At 38.2% G+C, this 24,178-nt stretch overlaps 1 protein-coding gene across 2 annotated transcripts in view; it reads left to right on the top strand.

The window, feature by feature from the left end:
- The window catches only part of LOC117160795 (fatty acyl-CoA reductase 1-like), a 122,447-nt gene extending 98,532 nt beyond the window's left edge, over positions 1-23,915 (top strand). The window contains exons 2-8 of one of the 2 annotated variants that reach the window (XM_076622733.1): positions 8,321-8,599; positions 12,661-12,977; positions 13,588-13,835; positions 17,507-17,690; positions 23,078-23,263; positions 23,320-23,580; positions 23,637-23,915. In XM_076622733.1, the coding sequence (XP_076478848.1) occupies positions 8,321-8,599; positions 12,661-12,977; positions 13,588-13,835; positions 17,507-17,690; positions 23,078-23,263; positions 23,320-23,580; positions 23,637-23,751 (1,590 nt within the window). In that variant the 3' untranslated portion in view covers positions 23,752-23,915. The remainder of the gene's footprint in view (positions 1-8,320; positions 8,600-12,660; positions 12,978-13,587; positions 13,836-17,506; positions 17,691-23,077; positions 23,264-23,319; positions 23,581-23,636) is intronic. The other variant, XM_076622732.1, reaches the window with a different exon arrangement.
- The last annotated feature ends 263 nt before the right edge of the window (positions 23,916-24,178 follow it).

The following is a 24,178-nucleotide window of genomic DNA, read 5'->3' on the forward strand; positions in this document are numbered from 1 at the left end:
GTCCTATTGATACCGATCCGTCACATATCTTTGATCTAAGATTGCGTTTTCATCGTTTTACGTCTCATCGTTCTTTATTTCAATTTCGATAGTAGTAGGTTAAGTTTAGTAATATTATAATTTTATGTTTTTAAGTTTGTTGTTTTATTGTGATATTGGAATATTTGTACGCGTCGTATCTTTTATTTCCTTCAAATTTTCTGTTTTTAATTCCACTTGCCCAGAGTTGTGGTTTGTGCTATTCGCGAGTTTCGACGTATTTCTTTTTTGCCTCACGTTGCGATTCATGTGGAGAGCAACACGTGGCAGCCAATATCCAATATATCGGGTATTTTATTATTATTCGCGGTCAGAATGTGAGTCTTCCAGTCGAAGGGACTGATCTTTTGGTGTACTTTTACGCCTTTATTATTTATTATCTGTCAACCCCAGAAATGATGTTTAGTATTGGAGTCCCCAGTTATCAAACATTTATTTTCAAACACTTTAAGGAAGTCATTCAGCTCCTCAGATGTATGTGGTCTATATTGTTTTTGATAAAATTATCAATTCCTCCGTGAGCTGTGCTATTTCGGGCGAGGAGTGCCACAGTATGTGCAATATGGTAGTTTGAAGTATGACTCATTTGTTTCGTGTGTATCTGCAAGAAGAAGAATGTCCGTTTTGTTCCTTGATGCGTATTCTTTTAGCTCGGGCAATCTTACGTGCAGCCTGTTGTAGTTCCATACAATGATATGAGTTATGTTTTGTTTAGTTTGTGTAGCGTTAGCAGTTCCATTGAGAGATTTAACATAGTTGCCATTGGAGCGGCTAACTTTTGTAATAAATGTTCTAGATAATTGTTATTATTGTCGGTTAAGTGATTCCGCGATGCACTGTTATGCGAGATTTTTACAACTTGTGCGTACGTTTGACTGGTATTATTATAGGGCTTTATTTATTCAGAAATACTAGAAATTTGGGTTTCCAATGATTTCTATTTTATATGTTAAGTTTATTGATAGATGGATCTATTTACAATGTATTAAACAGGAAATGATGGTTATTTAACGTGAACTAAATACAGTAATGTGCTATAACTAAGATAATGAAATGGATAATTTACAATTCATAACTAATAACATTTCAAAATAATTCGGAAACTCTCGACTCAACTCTCAACTCCTCACAACTCGACTCTCAACTAACGACTCCTCACAATTCGCTGTATCGCACGCCCCTTTGCAACAACGGCTTGATCCGAAATGCTTTATTACGTTGTACGAGCAAATATATGTTGGTAAATATATTTTTAATTGATCTATAACTGAACTAATCCCATACGAAAATTTAACTGTCGTCGTTAAATCGTTAAATATTCAAAAATGCGATATAAGGCATATGTATGCATACAGTAGCGGGCAAACGTTTAACACGAAATAGAAGAAATAAACCAAGCGAGTCCACCCCTTACATATACAGAGGAATGCTGTTCAAAATATACACAAAATATTCACAATATAGCTGAAAATCAACGCAATCAGAGAATACTTATGTTTCGTATACTTTCGCAGAGACTTGTTTATACAATCGTAGTCCTGGCTTGTTGCATTTCCAACAAGTCGTTTGAAAACGAATTACATTGAGGTTGTAACGTCAATTCACATCAGAGACCAGGCCACACACCACGGACAGGATGGCACCCAGATGTCTGCATATTCTTGGTGCGCACCCTCAATAGTCTTAAGTGCCCACCAGGGGCCTTGGCATTTCATAGTTAAGGTCCTTCGGACCGAGCGAGTATTTCCTGTCTTAGATTTTCCTTTACGTTTATTGTCTACCACGTGTTCGCTGTGGAGTGCCGAAGCGTGCAGACGTGTCTCTAGTGCCCAGCGTAGTCCGAAAACAACACGTGTCGCCCAACCGTCGAAAGAGAACACAGCCAAGTGTCCCTTACCCTTTAGGGAGAAGAAAATCCCACGCACCTAACCCCAACCCGAATACTAGCCTCATAGCCTCACGACTAGTTGCTCATTCCGAATTAACTAGCTCGATGATGGCACAGCAATTGCGACCAGGCTCTCCGGAGCAGACTCGCAGCTACCCCGCGCTACCTCCCCCGTGGCAGAAGTGTAGCAGAACTCTCCGCACTAACGACGCTAATACTACAAAGAAAAGGAAAATAGAAACAACAACGCAAATAAACACTCACAGCAGGTTCGCCGTATTGGAATCCTCAAACGACGCCATGGAAATCGTAGAACCGCCACCAAACCAACACTCACAGAGAATCCCCCCTCCCCCACCAATAATTGTGGACGACGTCATCGACATACAGACAATGATCAAGTCCCTAGAGAGAGATATCTGCAAGGAGGAATATAACCTTAAGATAAGTAACAATAAAGTAAAAATACTGCCGACGAACCCAGAAGCTTACAGAAAACTCACCAAGACACTCAGAACCCTGAACGCCAACTTCCACACCTACCAACTCAAACAGGAAAGGCCTTTCCGGTCCTACGAAACATACACCACTCAGCAGACATAGACGAACTCAAATACGAACTCTCAAAACTCGGCCACGAAGTCATCAACGTAAGTAATATAAGGCATAGAGTCTCGAAAGACCCGTTATCCTTATTCTTCCTAGACATTAAACAAAAGCCGAACAATAAAGAAATCTACAACATCAGTCGCCTAATGAACGCGATAGTAAAGATCGAACCACCGCTCGTGAAAAAAGAAATAGTGCAATGCAAAAGGTGCCAAAGGCACGGCCACACGCAAAAATACTGCAACCACACATGCCGCTGTGTTGAATGTGCAGATACACACTCCACTGACCAGTGCGCCAAATCACCGGAAACCCCAGCGAAATGCATCCACTGCCAAGGGGACCATCCTGCCAACTACAAAGGCTGCCCAGCATATAAAACACTATACACGAACAGGTACCCTAAGCTCAGAGCAAAAGAGGTATCCAACCAAACACCCAGCCCGCCGAAATTCACGACTACCCCAACCCCCTCAACCAACCAAACACCCAGTCCTACCAAATTCATCTCCACCTTAACCTCCTATGCCCAAGCAGTACAAGGCATCCAAAATAACCCGAACAGCCAAAGGAATCTTCCCCAAAACAGTGTCCCGAACCCACCTAACACAGACAACTCCTCAAGGCTTGATAAGCTAATAGAGAAACAATCAGAGCAAATAAATCACTTGCTATCGCTACTAACACTCATCGTGGAAAAATTAGCACGCCCCGACTCAAAATAAAACCAAGGCGCATAGCACTCTGGAACGCCAACGGTCTAGCGCAACACAAACTTGAACTAGAACTCTTCTTAAAACACCAGCAAATCGACGTAATGCTCGTATCGGAAACACACTTCACCGACAAGAGCTACCTGAAAATAAATGGTTACAAATTCTACCATACCCAACACCCCAGCGGAAAGGCCCACGGTGGCACCGGAATAATAATAAAAGCAAGTATTAAGCACTACGAACTTCCATCATTCCAGAAAGACTACCTCCAAGCAACAAACGTAGCAATAGAAGACTGTCATGGCACAATCACCACTTCAGCAGTATACTGCCCTCCCAGACACTCCATCGCCAAAGAAGACTTTGATAACTTCCTGGACACCCTGGGCAATAGATTCATAGTTGGAGGAGACTATAACGCCAAGCACATCCAATGGGGCAGCAGACTGGTTACAGCAAGAGGCAAAAACGTCTTAAACAGCATAATAAACAACAACCTCAACTACCTCACCACATACGAACCCACATACTGGCCCACTGACACCAACAAAATACCCGACTTTCTCGACTTCTTCATAACTAAAAATATCCCATCAAGACACGTCCAGATCAACTCCTCGGCTGATCTCTCCTCTGATCATTCTCCTGTGATAGCAACAGTCAGTTCAACAATCATCGAGAATACACCTAATGGCTCCATTCACAACCAACACACCAACTGGCAGCTCTTCAGAGAAGTCTTTACACACTCAACCTCAGCCTTCACCCCACTAAAAACAAAGGAAGAAATCGAAGCAGCCACGGAATACTTAAACACGAGCATAATAAACTCAATCCGCCTCTCCACACCGACAAAGCCATCTAACAGCAAACAAGAATATCCCCAATACATACCAAAAAAATAGCAGAAAAACGTAGACTAAGAAGAGTATGGCAGACCCATAGAACACCGGATGACAAACGCAAACTAAACAACGCAACTAGAAAGCTATCCAAAACCATAAAAAATTATAAAAACGACTGTTTCCAAAAATACCTTGCCAGCCTATCCCCCACAGCCGACTCCAACTACTCACTATGGAAAGCCTCCAGGAAACTCACACGCTCCCCACAAATAATCCCACCAATCCGCCGTCCGCAAGGTGGATGGGCGCGAAGCCCTATAGGAAAAGCCGACCTGTTTGCTAAATACTTGTCTAAAGTATTCAAACCCCATTCCCCCATAGCTGCCGCGGACGTTACTGAATACTTGCACACCCCCTTCCAAATGTCCCCTCCTATCGAACCCTTCTCCTCTGCAGAGACTATAGAAACAATCAGTCGCCTCAACCCCAAGAAAGCAGCAGGACACTACCTAATAGGCAATAAAGCAATCAAGGAACTTCCCACAAAAGGGATAGTACTCATCACATCGATTTTTAATGCTATCCTTCGCCTGGAACACTATCCTAAGGCCTGGAAAATCTCATTGATTACCCTCATCCCTAAACCCGGTAAACCGATATACGAAACCAGCTCCTATCGCCCAATCAGTCTTTTACCTACCCTGTCCAAACTATTCGAGAAGATGCTCACGAACCGACTGCTTCCAATCCTAGAGAACTTGAAAACACTCCCAGATCACCAATTCGGCTTCCGAAAGCATCATTCTACAGCAGAGCAAATCCACCGATTAACTCATACGATCAGCCAAACACTCGAAAAGAAAAAATATTGCTCAGCGGTTTTCCTAGACATCCAACAGGCATTCGACAAAGTATGGCATGAAGGGCTACTATACAAGCTTAAAAAGATCCTACCTCACCCCTACTACTCCATCCTAAAATCTTACCTAACCAATAGACAATTCATGGTTAAATGCCTAGACGCCACTTCCGCAACATTCCCAATAGAAGCCGGCATACCCCAAGGTAGTGTCCTCGGACCCCTACTGTACTCCATCTACACTGCCGACCTACCTACATCAAACGATATAACAATAGCGACATTTGCAGACGACACAGCGCTATTAACTACCCACGCAGACCCGGTAATAGCCTCATCCACTCTCCAGCGAAGCCTCGACTCCATGGAAAAGTGGTTTCACAAATGGGGCTTTAAAGTCAACGAAAAGAAATCCTCACATGTAGCCTTCACGCTCCGAAAACAAACCTGCCCCCAGGTCACCATCAACAATGCAACAGTTCCTAGCAGGGACACAGTCCGATACCTGGGCATGACCCTGGACAGGAGACTAACGTGGAAGACACACATCTCAGATAAAACGAAGCAACTGAAGGACAAACTAAAAAAAACTCTATTGGCTCACGGGCCGACGCTCCAAACTAAACATACAGAATAAAATTACCCTCTACAAGACCGTAATAAAACCTGTCTGGACCTACGGAATCGAACTATGGGGAACAGCAAGTAACTCCAACATCGAAATACTACAACGATTCCAATCGAAAACGCTAAGAGCCTTAATAGACGCACCTTGGTATGTTACCAACGAAACCATCCATCGCGACCTCAAGATACCTACAGTCAAAGAGGAAATAGCAAAATATAGCGACAGATATAGCAAAAGAGTCAACAAACACCGAAACCCCCTAATCACTGGACTACTCGATACGACGGACCAGATTCGCAGGCTGAAGAGGCACTACCCGCTAGACCTAAACGTTAGATTCATTTAATTATCCAAATTAAGCATATGCACTTACTTATAATACTTATAAATTATACCTATCTATAATAAGTATTAACTTATTGTAAATAAACAGCCATGTCACTGCGCCACGCTAGAAAAATTACTGAAAATTCTCAACGCGAGAATTGATTGTAATTTCAACAAATAAATAAAAAAAAAAAATTGTCTACCACGTGTTAGCTTAGAAAGTTGGTTTTCTTCACATCTGGTATGTTCCGTTAGCAACTTTCTCGCGAGGGCGGCTAAAACCCTTCCTGGTCCACCAACCTGGTCTTATTATCCAATCGGAGACGGTGTCTACTGCCCTCACTTCCTTAACCAAAATTGTCATCAACAAATCCGATAGTCCCGTGTCCTTAGACACACCCACCCCTAGCTTTCGTCAGACACAGTATCGTCAGTAAAACTTCACTTATTCTGTATCCTTAGAATAGTCAACATATCTATATCGGTCTCTACCCTTATAAGTCGCGTACTTAATGTATTGTTGTAACTAAGTCTTACACAATGTGGTTGGAGTGAATTGTGATTTATGTTAATTCAGTGCGTGTTACATTGTGATTGGTGAATTCACAATAAAGGTTGATTAAAACAAAGTTAATTGTTGTGTTACGACTCAACTATATTTTATTTTCACCAACCAACCCTAAAAATTACGTGACAAGGTTACGTAAAATAGGGCTTTCTCGCTAATGAAATTCTTCGTTACGACATGTTTTATCTTTCACGAAGAATGTAGTGTCTTTACTAGTTTCCTGATTCATCGTTCGTTTTAGCTTGCTGTTTATTCTATTAATTTCAATTTTAAGGCTTCCATTGCTTATATTTTATTTTCCAAAAACATACGGTTACAAATTTTTTATTTGCAACTTCCACGATTCGTAATTAGAATCTTGAAATCTATGAAAGCTTTTCGATTTCTTGATATCCAAATAGAGCCATCTTACCTTTCCATTAACTTCCTTTATTCTTTCCAAAAATTCACACGTACGGTCTATAGTTGAATTCTGGGTCCATAACCAGTTAAAATTGTAGTGTTGCCATGGTATATTAATGGAAAAACGCATAATTGCCTTTAACTTGCTGATTTACGCTCGAAATTCTACTGCTTCTAAATTTTACATGCTCTATCTTCACTTACTTGCTATTTCATATATGCCACTGAAGATTTGGAACACATACCGCTAATAATGCACACCCCCACTCACACACGTTTACATATCGCATAACATCGATGAAAGATTCCCCGTTTTTCAATCGTTATAGGTCGCTGAATTCGTGTTTTTGGCGGATACAACAGAGCACTAGAAAAATATGCGGTATCATTTAAAAAACTCATGGTCACATTGATATTTCAGAAAAGTTAGTTCATAAAAAGATCAGAATATATACTTTTGATCAGTTTGTTCGAATGCAATAAATTGTATTTCAAATATTTTCTGAATAAATCAACAGAAAGTGAATTATTTCAAAGTGGTAAATTTTATTAATTGAGCCTGTATATTAATTTGCAGGAAACGACTTGGAAGTTATATTACAATATTCGTTTAAAGCATTCCAAGCTATTTGAGTGATAATAGAGATGAAATATTTCTTATACAAGAATTTTTGTACTCTTTTCCTCCTTTTAAATAGCGTTTTGTACGCATTAGCATTTGAAAAATCTTTTAAATGAAAAATTTTTATGTTAATATGTTATAGTATCGATATTTAATGAAAGCAGAAGTCAAATGTTAATGATTACACATATAATGCCGTAGTTAGCAAATGAACTGTGTAGCGGCACGCGAGCAGGACAAATTCAAATCCTGTTGTTGTTTTGTTCGGAGTATCATGGCCGTTAGGTCACAGGTATTACAAGGAGTAATGAACTCCGAGCAAAACAATGTCGCCGCTACATTCAACCGTCAAACGCAGTCGAGTTCAAACTTTCCGACTGTCCCCCGACCAGTATAAATAAACAAACGAAATGACGAGCGAGGAAGTTCAGCGATCGCAGCATAAGCATACAGACGCATCAGACGTATATACGGAGTTTCTTGAGATAGCGCGTATTTATTTCGCAAGACTTATTACCTGGACTTGTGCTTTGTGTCGCATTAATATCTTTAATAAATTGCTCACAAACAATTAGACTGTATTTCGTGATACATGATAAGATCAATCTTCTACAACTGCATTGTGACAAAATTACACATTTGCTCAGTTCGCGAAATAAACTATCATCGTTGAATCATTTTTCCTTTAGTACGGATTATCCTGAGATTTTTTTTTTTTTTTTTGAACATAACACATATATAGAAATTTAAGATATAAAATTGTACGATATTCTTTATTTATCAATTTTCCGATTTATTTTTTCATATTCATTTGCAGATATTTGGGTTGAAAGAGGGGAAGCCCTGTGATTTTAGTACAATGAATACAAAGCTTAATGAAAACGAGATAAATGAAAAATTACGTAATGTGAATTCCATCGAAGGATTCTATGCCGGAACTGGAGTTCTTATGACAGGGGCGACAGGATTCGTGGGCAAAGGCCTCCTCGAAAAACTGATACGCACGTCTTCACACATCGCTGCAATTTTTATATTTATCCGGCCGAAACGTAACCAAACGATAGAACAACGATTTAAGAAGCTAATAGATGATCCGGTTCGTAAGTAATATTCTACTCGCTTTTTGGAATTTCATTATATAAGTCTCAAATTAATGAACAATTGCCAAGAAACAAATAAATTACCTTCGTAAGTTCATGTGAGCCGATTAATGCAAATATGATATAATTCAATTCTTGCCTATTTGGTTCAACACCGCGACTTGGAACAGTAACTTCTATTCTGTTTTGAGCTCGAATGGTGTCAGGATATACTCGTTAATTTTTCGGTGGATAACAGAAAAACTAAGAATGGCCCACTCGATTCTCTACAGAATTTTTATTTTATCATTCATTAACTGATAATCAACTTCTTGACTGCGAACATTTTTGCAGTAAAAGGCTCATTTTCTGCAAGAAGAATGACATAAATAATAGTGAACTTTTAGGTGAATAACGAACACATCAACAAACGCAGTTGACATCACCACTTTTACGTACTTTCCCATTCATGAAATCAATCAGTGCAGCTTTTCAACTCATTCATTTATCTATTTTTATTTGTTATTTCATTTCTGATTCCTTACACATGAAGACTTTTACAAGGCAGCAGTTTAAGATTTCGAACGTTATCTATTATCTAATTTTGTATCATTAATATTACGTTTTTGTTTACGCTTTTCCCTTCTCATAATTTAGAATTACTATCATAAAACACGTAATACTGTCGCAATACTAAAAGACTGGAAGCCGTATATATATTAAAGATGTTGAAACATTATTTATACAGAAGAGTTCATATGTACTTTTCTGTCCGAGATAGGTAAGTATGAGAATAACAAAATCGTACAATAATTAGGCTATTTGCAGGTTGCCCAAGAAAGAGAAATTGATTATTACTATATTTACTATGTATATATTTTCTATATTTTTTCTCGAGGAAATAGGAGAATATTCCCTTGTTGAGAAACGTTAAGTTGGTATGATCGCTAGTTCCTACAAGCTAAGTTGGTACGACTTCTAACCACGCTCTTTTGGCTTAGGAGTCGACCACGTGTTAATTATCTAAGTGTATCCGGTGTGTTCAGACGTTTTGTACGAAGAGGTGAAATATAGAAAGCAAAAGTTGAATCTGTGTGAATCAATTATATCTCAACCCCAAACCTATATTTAATAACAGGTTATGGGCCCCGGGGCAGTAAACTGCGACAGTAAAGACATTTATTTGTTGAGGTTTTGTGTTTTTCTGAAATTATCCGAGAAGAGACCACACCATGGTCGACCAGGAGAAAATGGGTGATGTGGACAAGGATATGAATCCGACCCTGAGTAAAGGCAATTATGAATACTGGAAGACGATGACGGAAGCTTCGTTGGTTTTCCTGGTCTGCTGAGATGCAGTAGAGTCAGGATTAACGGCAGCAGAAAGGTTGAGACCAGACTGTATAAAAATGGATAACAAAGCACGTGCGTACATTTTCCGGCATGTTCGCCCCGAGTATCTCGGGGATATCAGAGCCCTGAAAACAGTGAGTGAGTTCTGGAAAGATGGAAGATGTCCGTGGGAGATCTACGTCGATGGACATTGTTTTATGCATGCGGGACCTGGGCACGATCGAGAAGACCCCTTGCATGCATATCTCCGCGTACTGCGGAAGGATCCAAGACCTGTGTGATAAGTTATCCAATACCGGTGCGGTAGTTGGTAGTCGCTGCCGGGTGAAAAGAAAATTCGCGTTTCGTCCCGGGACTATCGGTGGACTCATCAGTCAAGTAAGGCTATACCCGGTAGTCCCTGCCTTAGACGTAGAGGGAGTTTCGCTAGGTGCGGTATTTGTATCGTGACACCGTATATTCGACCGCTAGCCAGACAGACAGACTTGTTGTCGTCGTAGTAGCCCTCTGGTGTTGACGGTTGGTACCCGCGGATCGCCCGGGAGGAGTTACGACCGTGTCATATCGATTCGGGGTAATTTCACGTTCCGCACGTAAGGTGAGAGATTCGTATTTCAATTATGATCGTCATTACAAAATTTATTAGAAACTGACAGAGTAACGATACAGAATGTTATAACAGAACAGAATAGAATGTCGAGTACTGACTTGGGAGGTATTTTTATATCAAGGGTTTGGTTCCTGTGGAGGGGTTATCGCTGGATGCCGGTCACATAGGGATTCCGTTACTGCTTAGTTACTGTTTCGGTGGCTAAGGTATGTGAGATATAATTATCCTTTCGCTGCATTCCCACGGCCACTGTGACAACCGCGTTGATGCCTCGATCTGTCGGCGTCCTGTTGGTACCGATCCGCCACATTTTCAATACACGATAGCGTCTTAGATTTAAAATTAGATTGAATTTCGTCGCGATAATGTTTTTGTTGTAGTAAAACCTAAGTATCAATTTTTTAATAATGAATCGTTGCATACAGTATAATATTTCCGATGAAATGTATGATATCTCTGATATCTATCTTACATGCGTGTTCATTTACAGAAACGATGAAAACAGAAGAACTAATTGATTGTAGGCAAAATGGAAAGAGATGAAAATGTAATGACTAATTTGTGTAACGATGTAATTAAATAAAGTAATTGACCACACTTTCATCTATCTTATTGATGGGATTAATTAATCGAGTGTAAAATAAGCAGAATATATGTATTTGGCAAATCGAAATAATTATAATTATGTACAATAGCCGAACTAGCTGCACGTTATTGACATACTTTCTCAGAGTCCACCCTCGTTTCGGATTGCACATGACTTATATGAGGTTGATCAGTTTAACTCCAGCTTACTTTCGTTACTAACGAAAATTTTTGGTCCTATGGAGTTTGATCTTTGTTAAAATTAGGAGGATTATATTAAGATGAACATTTATATTGTGAACAGACGATACGTCTCATTTGACATCCAGCGAAAGAATGGCGAAGGAACGGAAAAAAGATTGTGAAAAATGAAACGAGGATACGAAATCTTTCAGCGAAAATTTAAGAAATAAGCAATTAACAAAAAAATATATGTCGGAGATGAAAGGACATTGGAGCCTTCCCTCTGGAACTTCGGCAAAATCCCTTAACAGCGTAATTTAGATTCTACCTTAGGTGTAATTAAACAATTGTCGCCATTGAAACCGATGGTATTTGTTCGAGATTTATGGTTTTTATTTTTTCTTTTTCTAACCACCGATATGGAGATTGACCAATTAGCAGCAACGCCAATTTCCCTTACTTTCTGAACGAAGGCATCTCTCCACGAATCCGACGATCTCGTATCCTTAGACACGCCCCATCATAGTTTTCCTCTGCAGCATCATCGCGACGAAAAGCTTTTCTCTCGTGAGGTGAAATTAGCGAATTACATAGCGTCTTTAGCGATTTCTTCTCTAAAACAGACATTGTAAACAGTTACTTTCTCTTTCTTGGGCATCTCAGAATTAGTCTAATTATTGTACGATTTTGTTATTCTCGTACTTACCTATCTCGGACAGACAAATACATATGAGCTCTTCCGTATAACCGTACAATTAAATAGGTTCTTGCCGCATAAAGCTAAGTAGATACTGGTTTACTCTAGTGAAGAATCAAATAGGGCAGGTCCCTAACTATATAGATTCTTCTATATGCTAGCGTGTCTCATCTTCCAGTATTGTCCGCGTGGTGCAACATTAATCCGGGAATAATCAGGAACATAAACGCGAGTACTCTCATTTCCTCTCTGATATAAATTATTGTCACATGGAGATATGATAGTTTGAATATAATATGCTTATACTGACTTACGAAAATATGTAGGCACTGCAAAATTGTATGCATATACTACCTGGGCTAGATACATTTTTTGAAACTTCGTTAGCTGTATAGTGAGATGCGAGTATCGTAATTATACTGAACAAGTTTTAAAGCAGTCTAGAAACGTATAAAAAAATTACAACGTATTTTTGCAGACATACACTTTTAACACACTGTTGACCGGCTACGTTAAACAGAAACTAACAACTTAACTTCCTACGTAAAAAAAAAATTTATTCCTGATCGGTCAGAAATGTATTAAGAGAAAATTAGTATGCTTAATAATATTCTATATTGGGAACCGAGCTTATATATTATATTCTTCAGATTTTTGATGGTGTCAGAGCACAAAACCCAACAATTTTCGATAAAATTCATCTCGTGGAGGGCGATGTGACTCTACCAGATTTAGGTCTTTTGCAAAAAGACAGAGATATGTTGATAGAGAATGTAAACATAGTGTTCCACGTTGCGGCCACTATAAATTTCCATCAACCATTGGATATGATCGTCAATGCAAACGTGAAGGGTACCGCTAATATTATCAAACTGTGCAAGGAACTCAAGCATGTAATTAGCGTTGTCTATGTAAGCACAGCTTACAGTAATCCGAATCTATCAGACATCGAGGAAAAGGTCTACACGTAAGAATCAGTTATAATTCGTCATTCCTTAAACAACTTTTTCAATATCGTGCATAACCTACTTCTAAATATAAATAAACGATGAAAGTAATGTATAACTTAGTATAATTTGTTTACTTGTCTATCTGATTAACACTTGCCAGTCTCCATTGAAATGATAAATACTTGTCAAAACAGGTATAAATTTAAGAAAACTTACACAAGAAATAATCAATGATACAAGATCTGTCAATGATAAAAATTACGTATTGAAAATTATTTTACCTTTTACTAATTTCTTCTTTTTATTGAATTCAATGATGAACTTGTTTTGATACACGTACATGATAACAACTAGACACGGATATCATTATAAATTCATATTTTAAGATGAATAAACATGATTTGAGGAACAGAATCTAAGCAGAACTTTGTTCGTTTACTAAAAATTACAGCAAGTACTTCATCTTCGATTCTTTCTATATTATTGTGTATTATTTCATTATATTCTGTTATATTATTAGACATTCTATGCGTTTTTGCATTTTAAATCTTTAAATGCGTCAAATTTGCAATTTATTAATGACTTTAGCGTGACAAACATGTTATCTTATGCTTGATAATTTTGCAGCACGAATCTAGATCCCTCTCTCGTGATAGATATATGTGACCGACAAGACAAAGAATTGATTAATCTGCTCGAAGAAAGAATTTTAAAAACGTATCCAAATACATACACGTTCACCAAGAATCTTGCAGAGCAGACAATATCCAACAATAGCAAAGGATTGACTGTTGCGATAGTACGACCAAGTATAATTTGTTGCTCGCTAAAAGAACCGTACCCTGGTTGGTTGGTATCTTTTGCTGGACAATCAGGTATTTTTATAAATATTTACAATGATAATCCCTCGTCACTTCATATCTCACTCATATCGCAAATAAGAGCGTTTCATTACATCCAAGTGATTCCGAATAATACAAGTCACTCGTATCACAAGACCTTAGCTCTCCATAATTTTCATAAGAATGAAAGAAATCAGCAATAGAATAAAACTGTGACAATTTTTAACTCGCACATTCTGAAGGTTACGTATATGGAAATATACTGAAGGGTCGGAAGGAAAACTCAGATTTATTCAACGATAAATGTTTATTCACTGTAATATCGATGAGTACACTTGACACAGGACTCGCGATTATATTCGGTTCGCGAATGCGCGGTTACAAGTTAGAGCTCGGATAGCTATGATTCGTGATGCGCTAGTGTAACAGACTGACTTTCCGTCACGATGCTGCTGCGAAGGAAAACTGTGTTGGGATGTGTCTAAAGATGCGAGGGCATCGGATTCGTTGAGAAAAGCTTTGGTTCGGAAAGTGAGGGAAATGTACGTTAACGTTTACTTATTGGCTAATTCGTGTTGGTCGTTGGAAAAGGATGCTACTTGCCCTTGAGAGGGTGTTGCTAGCGGGAAGCGTCGTACGTGCGAGATAGCAGATTTCTCGTGTGTTCCCGTGGTAGGTGGTCGACTTCGAGGCTGATAAACAAAGACTGTTTGTCTCTTTGGAGGACCTTAGCTAAAATAAATTCTAAGATTTATAGCGGTCCTTAGGCTAGCTGGAAATATTCGGTACGAATGTATCGACATCTGGCAATCATCTTGTCCGCAGGTATAGGGTCTTTGTGTCGTGCGTCACGCGACATAAACTGTTGGGAAGTTTACTGTCAAGTGCCGCCACAATACTTTCTGCTTATTGCGCTATAAAAATTAGTTCATGATACCGTTATTTCATTTTTTATTAACTTAATTACGGGGATATGAACCTTCAACATACAATCCAATTACAAGCAGTTAGTTTCAACCTAAAATGTGTAGTGTAGTATAGTATTATGGAATTAAATGGAATTAAATTAAGCATAAGACGTGCGATGCGCCCCTCGAGACAGTAGGATATGCTTTGTTACCATGTGCATGATGTATTTAACGTGAAACAACATAAAATTTTAAAGCACACGGTAATATCATTAAACATTTTATCTGGCAACAATGAGCGAAATATAACATATTTCTGCTTAAGAGGCAATAATTTTAAATAATTATATAATATATGCGATGGATATGTATTAGCATTGGACTACTTATTCAACGTGTGGCCAAACGCAGAAGTTTCTTTTTTTTTTTTATTTATTTATTTTACAATTTTACAATTTGTCCAGTAGGACATTTGGTAAAATATTATAGCGGTGTGCTAATATAACATGTGGGTGGCTACCCCCAGCGGGGTACCATCATCGTGTTTGTTAGGTTATGTCCTTTGTGAGATCTGTTGGGTGTCTCCTTTTTAATCTTCTTTTTATGCTTGATGTGTGGACCGTTTCCGCTGCCAGCCGGTTTGGGTGCGTTGCTATTCTTTCTCCGTGCCTTCTTGCACTTTTGTTAATCTCCTCCTTGACCGTTGGTATTCCCAGGTCTTTCCGAATGTCCTCGTTCCTGATGTACCATGGGGCGTTTACTATTGTTCTGAGTATTTTCGATTGCGTTACCTCTATTTTGGTTATATGGCTCATTGCTGCTGTTCCCCATAGTGCTATTCCGTACGTCCAGATTGGTTTTATGACCATTTTTTATATTTTTAGTTTGTTCTCTATGCTTAGTTTGGATTTTCGACTTGTTAGCCAGTACATTTGCACTCCTTGCCATCTGTATTTTGTCTATTGTTGCTTTAATATGCTGTTTCCATGTGAGTCGTGAATCTAAGTGGAGTCCTAGGTATTTGACTTGCCTTGTTTGTATTATGCGTGTGCCGTTTAGTACAATGTTAGGTGGTTTCTGTTTTCGCAGTGTGAATGTAATGTGTTTGCATTTTTCGGGGTTTGCTTTGATTTGTTTTGCTTGAAGCCACTTTTCTATTTTTGTGATATGTTCTTGTAGTAATGTAACTGCTGTTGCCGAGTTAGTGTGCCTGACTAGTACAGCTGTGTCATACGCGAATGTCAGTATTTTGCTGTTGTTAGTTGTTGGTATGTTGGCCGTGTATAATGTGTGTAAAGTTGGTCCTAGGACTCTTCCTTGCGGAACTCCTGCCTTGATTTCTTTAGCTTCCGAGTGTGTGTTTTTGATTTTTACTATGAAGCTCCTGCTGCTTAGGTATGATTTGATTAGTTGGTATATCTGCCCCGGGAACTGTTTCCTGATTGATTGTAGTAGGCTTTCGTGGTTTATTTTGTCAAATGCTTTCTCTATGTCCATAAAGAGAGCTGTACAGTATTGCTTTGTTTCCAGCGCCTGTAGGATTTCATTGACGAGTCTGTGCGTTTGTTCTATTGTGAAGTGTTTGTTTCTGAATCCGAATTGGTGATCCGGTATTAAATGGTTCTTCTCTATTATTGGTTTTATCCGGTCGTAGATTATTTTCTCTCGTATCTTAGAGAACACCGGAAGTAATGAGATTGGTCGGTAGGACTTGGTTTCGTGTGGGTCCTTGCCTGGTTTGGGTATCATTATGATTTGTGCCAGTTTCCAAGTTTTTGGAAAGTATTGTATTCTTAGTATTGCGTTAACTATTATTGTGATTTGTCTTATCGCTTTTGGCGGAAGGTTTTTCAAGATTTTGCCGTCAATTAGGTCGATTCTTGGTGCTTTATTATTTTTTGTTCTCTCAATTATGTTTCTGATTTCTTGTGCTGTTGCTTTGGGTATGGTGTAGTGATTGTCAGTTGGTGTACTAGTGGTTAGCGCATCCTCGTCCGTATGACTATTGTGGTTTCTGTTGTTGAAACGCAGAAGTTGACGCTGTATGCTTTCGAACATATCATAAAGAAATTGCTGATATGAAAGAAGGTTGGTTATTGTTATAAGACTGTAGACCCTGATGTGGCCTGTGTGTTAGCTCAGATTCCAGTCAATCGTTTAACAGTAAAAGGGAGATTACTCGTCGAGAACGTCGAATAGCCGTTGAGAGTACAGAACGTTAAGCGGCGCGAAGCAAAATCGTGTTTGTCACCTACGGCGTACAGAGGGAGGAAATGACCCAAACAACGTTTAGAATTACTCAGTTTTCTTGTGCGATATGAAAATTCATTTAATTCCCTTATATAATCTTGAAATTAAAAACAGATGTAGTCAGTTATCATAATCGTTTTGATTATGAGAAACGATCTGCACAGAAGCGATTACGCTGATCAACTCCACGATAAAAAGAAGAAACAGTTGTGACATTACAAACGTTATTCCCTAAAATTCAAGTTAAGATGTACTACTGATTATATTATTGACTATACGACTTCTTTTTTCAACAGATACACTCATCGCTATGAGTTATTTGCGAAGCTGAACAACATAAGCATTTTTAGGCAATAAAGTTAAAAAATTCAGAAAAATATAGTTGTAATTAATTTCTGAGAAGCTAGTTGACTAATTTTTACCAGATCGCCATTATTTAACCTGTGTTTTTACTGTCAATTACAGCTACTCTTCCCATATCCGTGTCGCTACATTTCGAGACAGTTGAGAATCATTAATAACTTTTGAACCAATTTGACGTTGCAGGTATCTTCATGAATATCGGCAATGGTATTGCAAAAGTACTATTGGGTAAGGCAGATGTAATATCAGATGTAGTGCCTATTGATTATGTAGTCGATGTGATAATGTGTGCCGCGTGGCACGTCACGCTACATATTGATAATAGAGTCAAAGTTTACAACTGTACGAGCAGCGCACGTCCCATCAAGTACGGAATCGATATTTATTACAGAATTTGTTTAACTAACGTAACTCAATTGTTAGAGTATCCTAAAAGCTTCAGATTCATTTAAGCAATGCGATCAATGGAAACGCCAATGGATAAATTGCATTCCAGTGTGATTAATGTACAAAAGATAATGATAAACTTAGAAAAAGATATTGAGAACACAAATGGATAAAAGCCAGCCAGATTTTTTTCTGTGAATATCTATATGTCGGGTTTACATTAGAATTAGGGTTAAGAGCGTGAAACGAATCTTCGTTTGGGTTACACGTTGTCGTTATGCAATAGAGAAGACATTGACTAGTGCAAATACGATTATTATAGAACCGGACAAGTAACCGTGGTAGTTAGGTACTCGAGAAACTAATGACAATGATCCTAGGTTCAATAACGAATCCGCGGTCGACGGGATGATAGATGAACATACTCACAAAATCTAAGTCGGACGCGTGATATTCACTGGTCGTAAGGGGTTACTCTTTTTCATCGATGAGATCGCGAGCGGGAATGACTTTCCCGTCCCGATGATGCCACAGAGGAAAACTATATTGGGGTGTGTTTAAGAACGCGAGATCATCGGATTCGTCGAGGATAGCCTTCGTTCAGAAGGTGAGGGAATTTGGCGTTGCTGCTAATTGGTCAATCTCCATATCGGTGTGTAGAAAAAGATGCTAGCCGCCCTCGAGGGAAAGTTGCTAGTGGGAGACGCCGCTCGTTGAAAAATAGGTCTCCCCTATTTTCCCGTAGTTGGGACAAAGACTGTTTGTCTGTTTGAAGGACTTTAGTTGACTAAATTTTAAGATTTATAACGGGCCCTCGGGCTAGCTGAACATGTATTGCGGAGGCGCATCGACATCTGGCAATCATCTTACTCGAAGAATGGGGTCTGCGTGTGGCGAGCTACGGGGCAGAGACCGTTGGAATGTTTACTGTCGAGTGTTACAAGTATTTCCTTTTTAAGGAGAGCTATAGAATTATTCCATGCCTTTGTTAGACAAAGCGTTCATCCTGTGACCGCGGCTACGTTCGGCGACGGACTGTCGCCTCGAGCCCAAGCTCATTATCACAACTCTCGAACAATTACAATCGGATTGAATAACTACAATTGTTCAATTACAGCTATAGTAGACTCTAGGTTACAACGTTGCGGGATTATCCAAAATTCCAAAGGCTCCGATGTTCTTTCATCTCCGACATATACATAGGATTCATTTGTTCTAATGAAGGTATATGTGTCATAGAAACGTCTTTACGCTTTTAATACTTCTTCGGAAATAAGAAAGGTGTCTCAAGTCGATGTGTAGTAACTTTTTCTTTTGTGTTTACCGGTTTCTTCGCAACGGCTTGACGAACCGGAATTTGCATCTCGTAGGACATGTTCTAAAATATCCCGTTATAACATTTTTCTATATTATTCTTTCTTTTTTCTTTTTGCGATAGCCCAGTCTATATGCATATTCATCGATTGAGTTGAGCTATCTGAAAGAAATCTTTTTTGCAGGTATTTCCTCGAATGGTTTGATCTCGGATTTATTTGATTTTGCAAATGAAGTTCTCGTTATCTTTGCATTTCGGCAAGTGTTCTTTCGTCATGTAGTTTATTGCTCAATGTCTCCATTGTACTTTGTGGCTTGAAATGTTGCTACTGCGGGAGATATCGGATGTAGCCATCGGTATCTTTGAATCTGATTCTAATAGATGCGTTGTTGAATTTTATGAGTATCGAATCCGGCAATTCCCTCTCTTCCAGCTGATCTGTTTAAAGTGCTGGCCGTGAAAATGTCTTTACAATTCCCATTGCATCTATTAAACTATCAAAAATTGCTACGTTTCGTCACAATAGTCACAGACTCAGAAATAGTAATGGGATAGACAAAACATCCTGAATGCCATCGAAACAATAACCAGATAGTAACAGGATAGCCGCGCATGATATACACCGGACGATAACCATCCCCCCCTTCCCCAGAAGTAACAAACCTTAATATTAGAACCTTCCTAAATCAGCACTCAACACCTTTTTTGTTATAACATTCTGAATCGTTACTCTGTTGGATTCGTACAATAAATTTTACTATTACGTCTAAAATCCAAATTTTTACCTTACTTGTGAAACGTTCGAACTACGACACGAGGAGATCACCGGTGATCTGTCAATTTCGTGAATTCTTGTGTCTCCTACGTGACACAATATAACTCATGATCCCTCATCTAACGTTATTGAATAGACTCCTTCATAATTACTCTTTCGTACAGTGCATTCAAAATAACAGCCTGAGCGAGCGTTGCTTCAATAATTTGCTCTGCATCAGCAAATTGTTAAACGCTTGCGTCCCCCAATGTAGCCTTCAGCTGATGTTTGCTTTTATTGGTGGGAGTCCGCAGGAGTCTACTTTCATTGCGAAATGACATGTGACACACTTAATCACTCTATCATATTTATTAAATTATAGAAATATCCTTCTCTGTCACTGTTCAAAACATAATATCGGTGCCGCAGTACAGTTAGTTTTCTCATTCGTTAATAAGAATTAAGAACTGAAATGAATAGTAAATAGATAGAAACAAATTATCGTCTTCTTAACGACAATAAAGATCATTTTACGTTGATTGTGTAGTATTGATCGCTGTATTAAAAAATGTGAAATGATAAAGTTTTCCAAGAAAATACTACCAGCTCCGAAATGTATTAAAATGTATGAAATAATTTCAATTTCAATGTAACAATAGTTCAGATCACTCAATCACTTACTGAATAGCAACTTAAATCATATATTGTAACATTTTCCAAGGCGGTGCAAATTCTCAATCATGATTGCCGCAAGAAAACTGGCGTTAAGTTGTAGAATAAGATCACTTACTAACATCTTGTTAAACGGAAACAAGCTCACACCTTTTCAGTTAATAGAACTAATTTCTTTACCAAAAACATATCTGCAAACGCAGACAATTCTCACAGACCTAACTAAAATTTCCATTTAAATGACGAAAATTTTATTTTCATCGACACTTTATTTTCTAGATAACGAGCGAGACATCCTCTTTTAACTGGAAACTTCTTTAACGTAATGGAGATATAGCTCGATTCTGTGCCGAACAAAAAAAAATCATTATTTAATCACCTTTGACCGTAATGTGTTTTGACATTTTTCACTAAATCATTAATTCATAAATATGTGGTAGCACTCGACAACAAATACCGCCACTCGACACTAACTAACACCGGACGACGGTAGTGTCACGTAATTTTTAGGGTTGGTTGGTGGAAATAAAATATAGTTGAGTCGTAACACAACAATTAACTTTGTTTTAATCAACCTTTATTGTGAATTCACCAATCACAATGTAACACGCACTGAATTAGCATAAATCACAATTCACTCCAACCACGTTATGTAAGACTTAGTTACAACAATACATTAAGTACGCGACTTATAAGGGTAGAGACCGATATAGATATGTTGACTATTCTAAGGATACAGAATAAGTGAAGTTTTACTGACGATACTGTGTCTGAGGAAAGCTAGGGGTGGGTGTGTCTAAGGACACGGGACTATCGGATTTGTTGATGACAATTTTGGTTAAGGAAGTGAGGGCAGTAGACACCGTCTCCGATTGGATAATAGGACGGTTGGTGGACCAGGAAGGGTTTTAGCCGCCCTCGCGAGAAAGTTGCCAACGGAACATACCAAATGTGGAGAAAACCAACTTTCTAAGCTAACACGTGGTAGACAATGAACGTAAAGGGAAATTTAAGACAGGAAATACCCGCTTGGTCCGGAGGACCTTAACTATAAAAATGCCAAGGCCCCTGGTGGGCACTTAAGACTATTGAGGGTGCGCGCCAAGGATATGCAGACATCTGGGTGCCATCCTGTCCGTGGTGTGTGGCCTGGTCTCTGATGTGAATTGACGTTACAGTAGCGCAGTGGTAAGCGCCTTAGGTTACGAACGTTCTCGGGACCCGGGTTCGAATCCCGGCGCCCGTAGTTCTATTCTTCTTCCACGCATCTAAATTAGAAAAAAATAGCAGTACCCCCAGCAGCGACATCTACAGCCAGCAGCTACAATCATCGCGGACAACACACGACACCTCAAATAATTTATATAGGTGATAGCAAAATACAAAACTTTCAATCGATTTGTGCTGCATTCTTATTGTTCACAATGAAATAGCTCAAAATATAAACTATTTGCAGATGTTTGAAGCTTCACCCTTTACGACAGAGTGTTGTATCATAGAACTTTAGATATTACTAGTTTCTTTATTGAGACAAATTTCCTCGTCGCCACTGACTTTCCTATTAAATAATTATTTAATAATATTTCGTAATTAAATTATTACGAAAATCGACTTTCCGTTATAATTCCAATAGTTAGCTTATTGAAATTCAAAATATTTATGCTACTTTTGAAACTAGCAATAATAACCAGAATGTTAGTAACTTCATTTGGATTTACATTGAAATTACTAGTAATGAAAAGCTAGATTTACTCGAAAAAGAAGCGACAAACGAAATTTATACTTGCATCAGTATCACAGTTTCACTTACAGTCTTCTAGTCCATTAACATTTTTTGTTCAAGAACAGATTGAAAGTAGGAATGTTTTTGGATAATCTGATTCGGGACAATATTTAGAACAATATGACCGACTTTGAGACAAATTTCCTCCGCCGAGATATAAATAAAATATCGATTGTACGTAAGAAATTTTCAGTCGGAAGCTGCAAATGAAGTTTTACAATAGTTTGCAGCAAGTTGCTAATAAAATTGTTTTTAAGCCGAGCCTTATTGCGTTACGATAACCTAACCCCAATTGTTAGGTTGCAAATGGATAAAAACTGCTTGTCAATGCGCAACAGGCTATCCACATTTGAATTATGGCATCTGGAAATACCTAGACTACGAGAATAGATCTTTCTTATGTGATATTAAAGGCTAAAAAGTTATTTATAATTTTCTTGAACCATGTTCCGTACGAATCGTATTAAAATTAAATAAGTAATGAAAATTGTAAACCTTTTAATGTTCACTACCTAATTACAAGTTGCAGTGATAGATTGATAATGAAAGATAGAAATATTACATTTGCTATATAACCCACGTCGCATTTGGAGTTACTAATAAACAAATACATACATAATGTAACGTTGATAACAAAAGAAATATTGCACTAGGAATGTTGTACTCGCGTCCATTTGTGTCCTCAGTAAGTCAATTCAGAAAGCTGTAAATATAGTACAACTAAAATTACATAATTTTTCTTGAGATATTACACAATATCTTCTGACATATTCTGATAGTAATATGCGTTATCTTGAATGTAATTCAATTACCTCTACAAGTGTAAACATTTCAATTTTCAAGATTGGGTGAGATCATAGATATCTTCGTGGAATGTAGCAGACAAATACCGATGAAAAATACGTTGTGGTATCCGAGTTGCACGGTAGTAGCAAACAAATATGTTTACGATGCACTGAATGTACTTCTAAGTGTTTTACCTGCATTTGCCGTGGATATCTTTTTAAGGCTTCAAGGTGGTAAACCAATGTGAGTATTCTATCATTTGTCAAGCACATCAAAATACTCAAAAAACGACATTTCAGGGCAATGAATATGAGCAAATTTTACAATAAATTGGTCACAGCGACAGGCTACTTCAACTCGAATGAATGGTCTTTCAAAAGAGATAACATTGCCGACATGATAAACAAGGTGAAAACCTTTGAAGATGGAAATCTTGTTAAACTGGACTTGCAGGATATGGATTGGAAGAAATATTTAGCAAATTACTTGGCGGGAATTAAGATATTTGTTCTGAAGGAAGATTCTCAATCTATAAATACAGCAGCGCAACGATTATCGATGTACGTATAGAAATATTTGATAAAATGACTCGATATGATATTTTCTTTTATTTTAGATTCTACTGGATACGTCAGATAACTAAAGGATTCGGTATAATCATTTTATTTCTGATAATATCGGTAACAATATTGCTATGCACCGACTACTTCAATGTTATGTTTCCCGCTTGAATCAAGAACAACGTATATGGAACATTATGGAAAAAGGCCTTGGAATAGGAACATGTCGCTACATATAAAGGGTGTCCGGCAGAGTTATATATTATATACTATATAGTATATATGTGATATGCTCTTCGAATAAAAACTATGGATAAATGAAGTTATTTGTCGATATTGTGAATAATATATGTATAATGCTATTGTATAATATTACAAATTATTAACATATATTAAATACACTAGATAATTCAGAACACTTTATTGCGTGCTTGCTAGCTACGACCGTGTCACGTAAAATTGATACTTCGATTTTAAGATAAAAGAAGGTTGAGTCGTAACCCAACTTTTAATTTCCTTTTATCGAATTTTATTATAAATTTTAGCACTTGCAAGAATAACACTGAACCGGAGAAAGGTGTTGTACGAGAACAGCGGC

Source organism: Bombus vancouverensis, chromosome 11 (genome assembly GCF_051014615.1).
Source record: "Bombus vancouverensis nearcticus chromosome 11, iyBomVanc1_principal, whole genome shotgun sequence".
NCBI classification, from domain to species: Eukaryota; Metazoa; Arthropoda; class Insecta; order Hymenoptera; family Apidae; genus Bombus; species Bombus vancouverensis.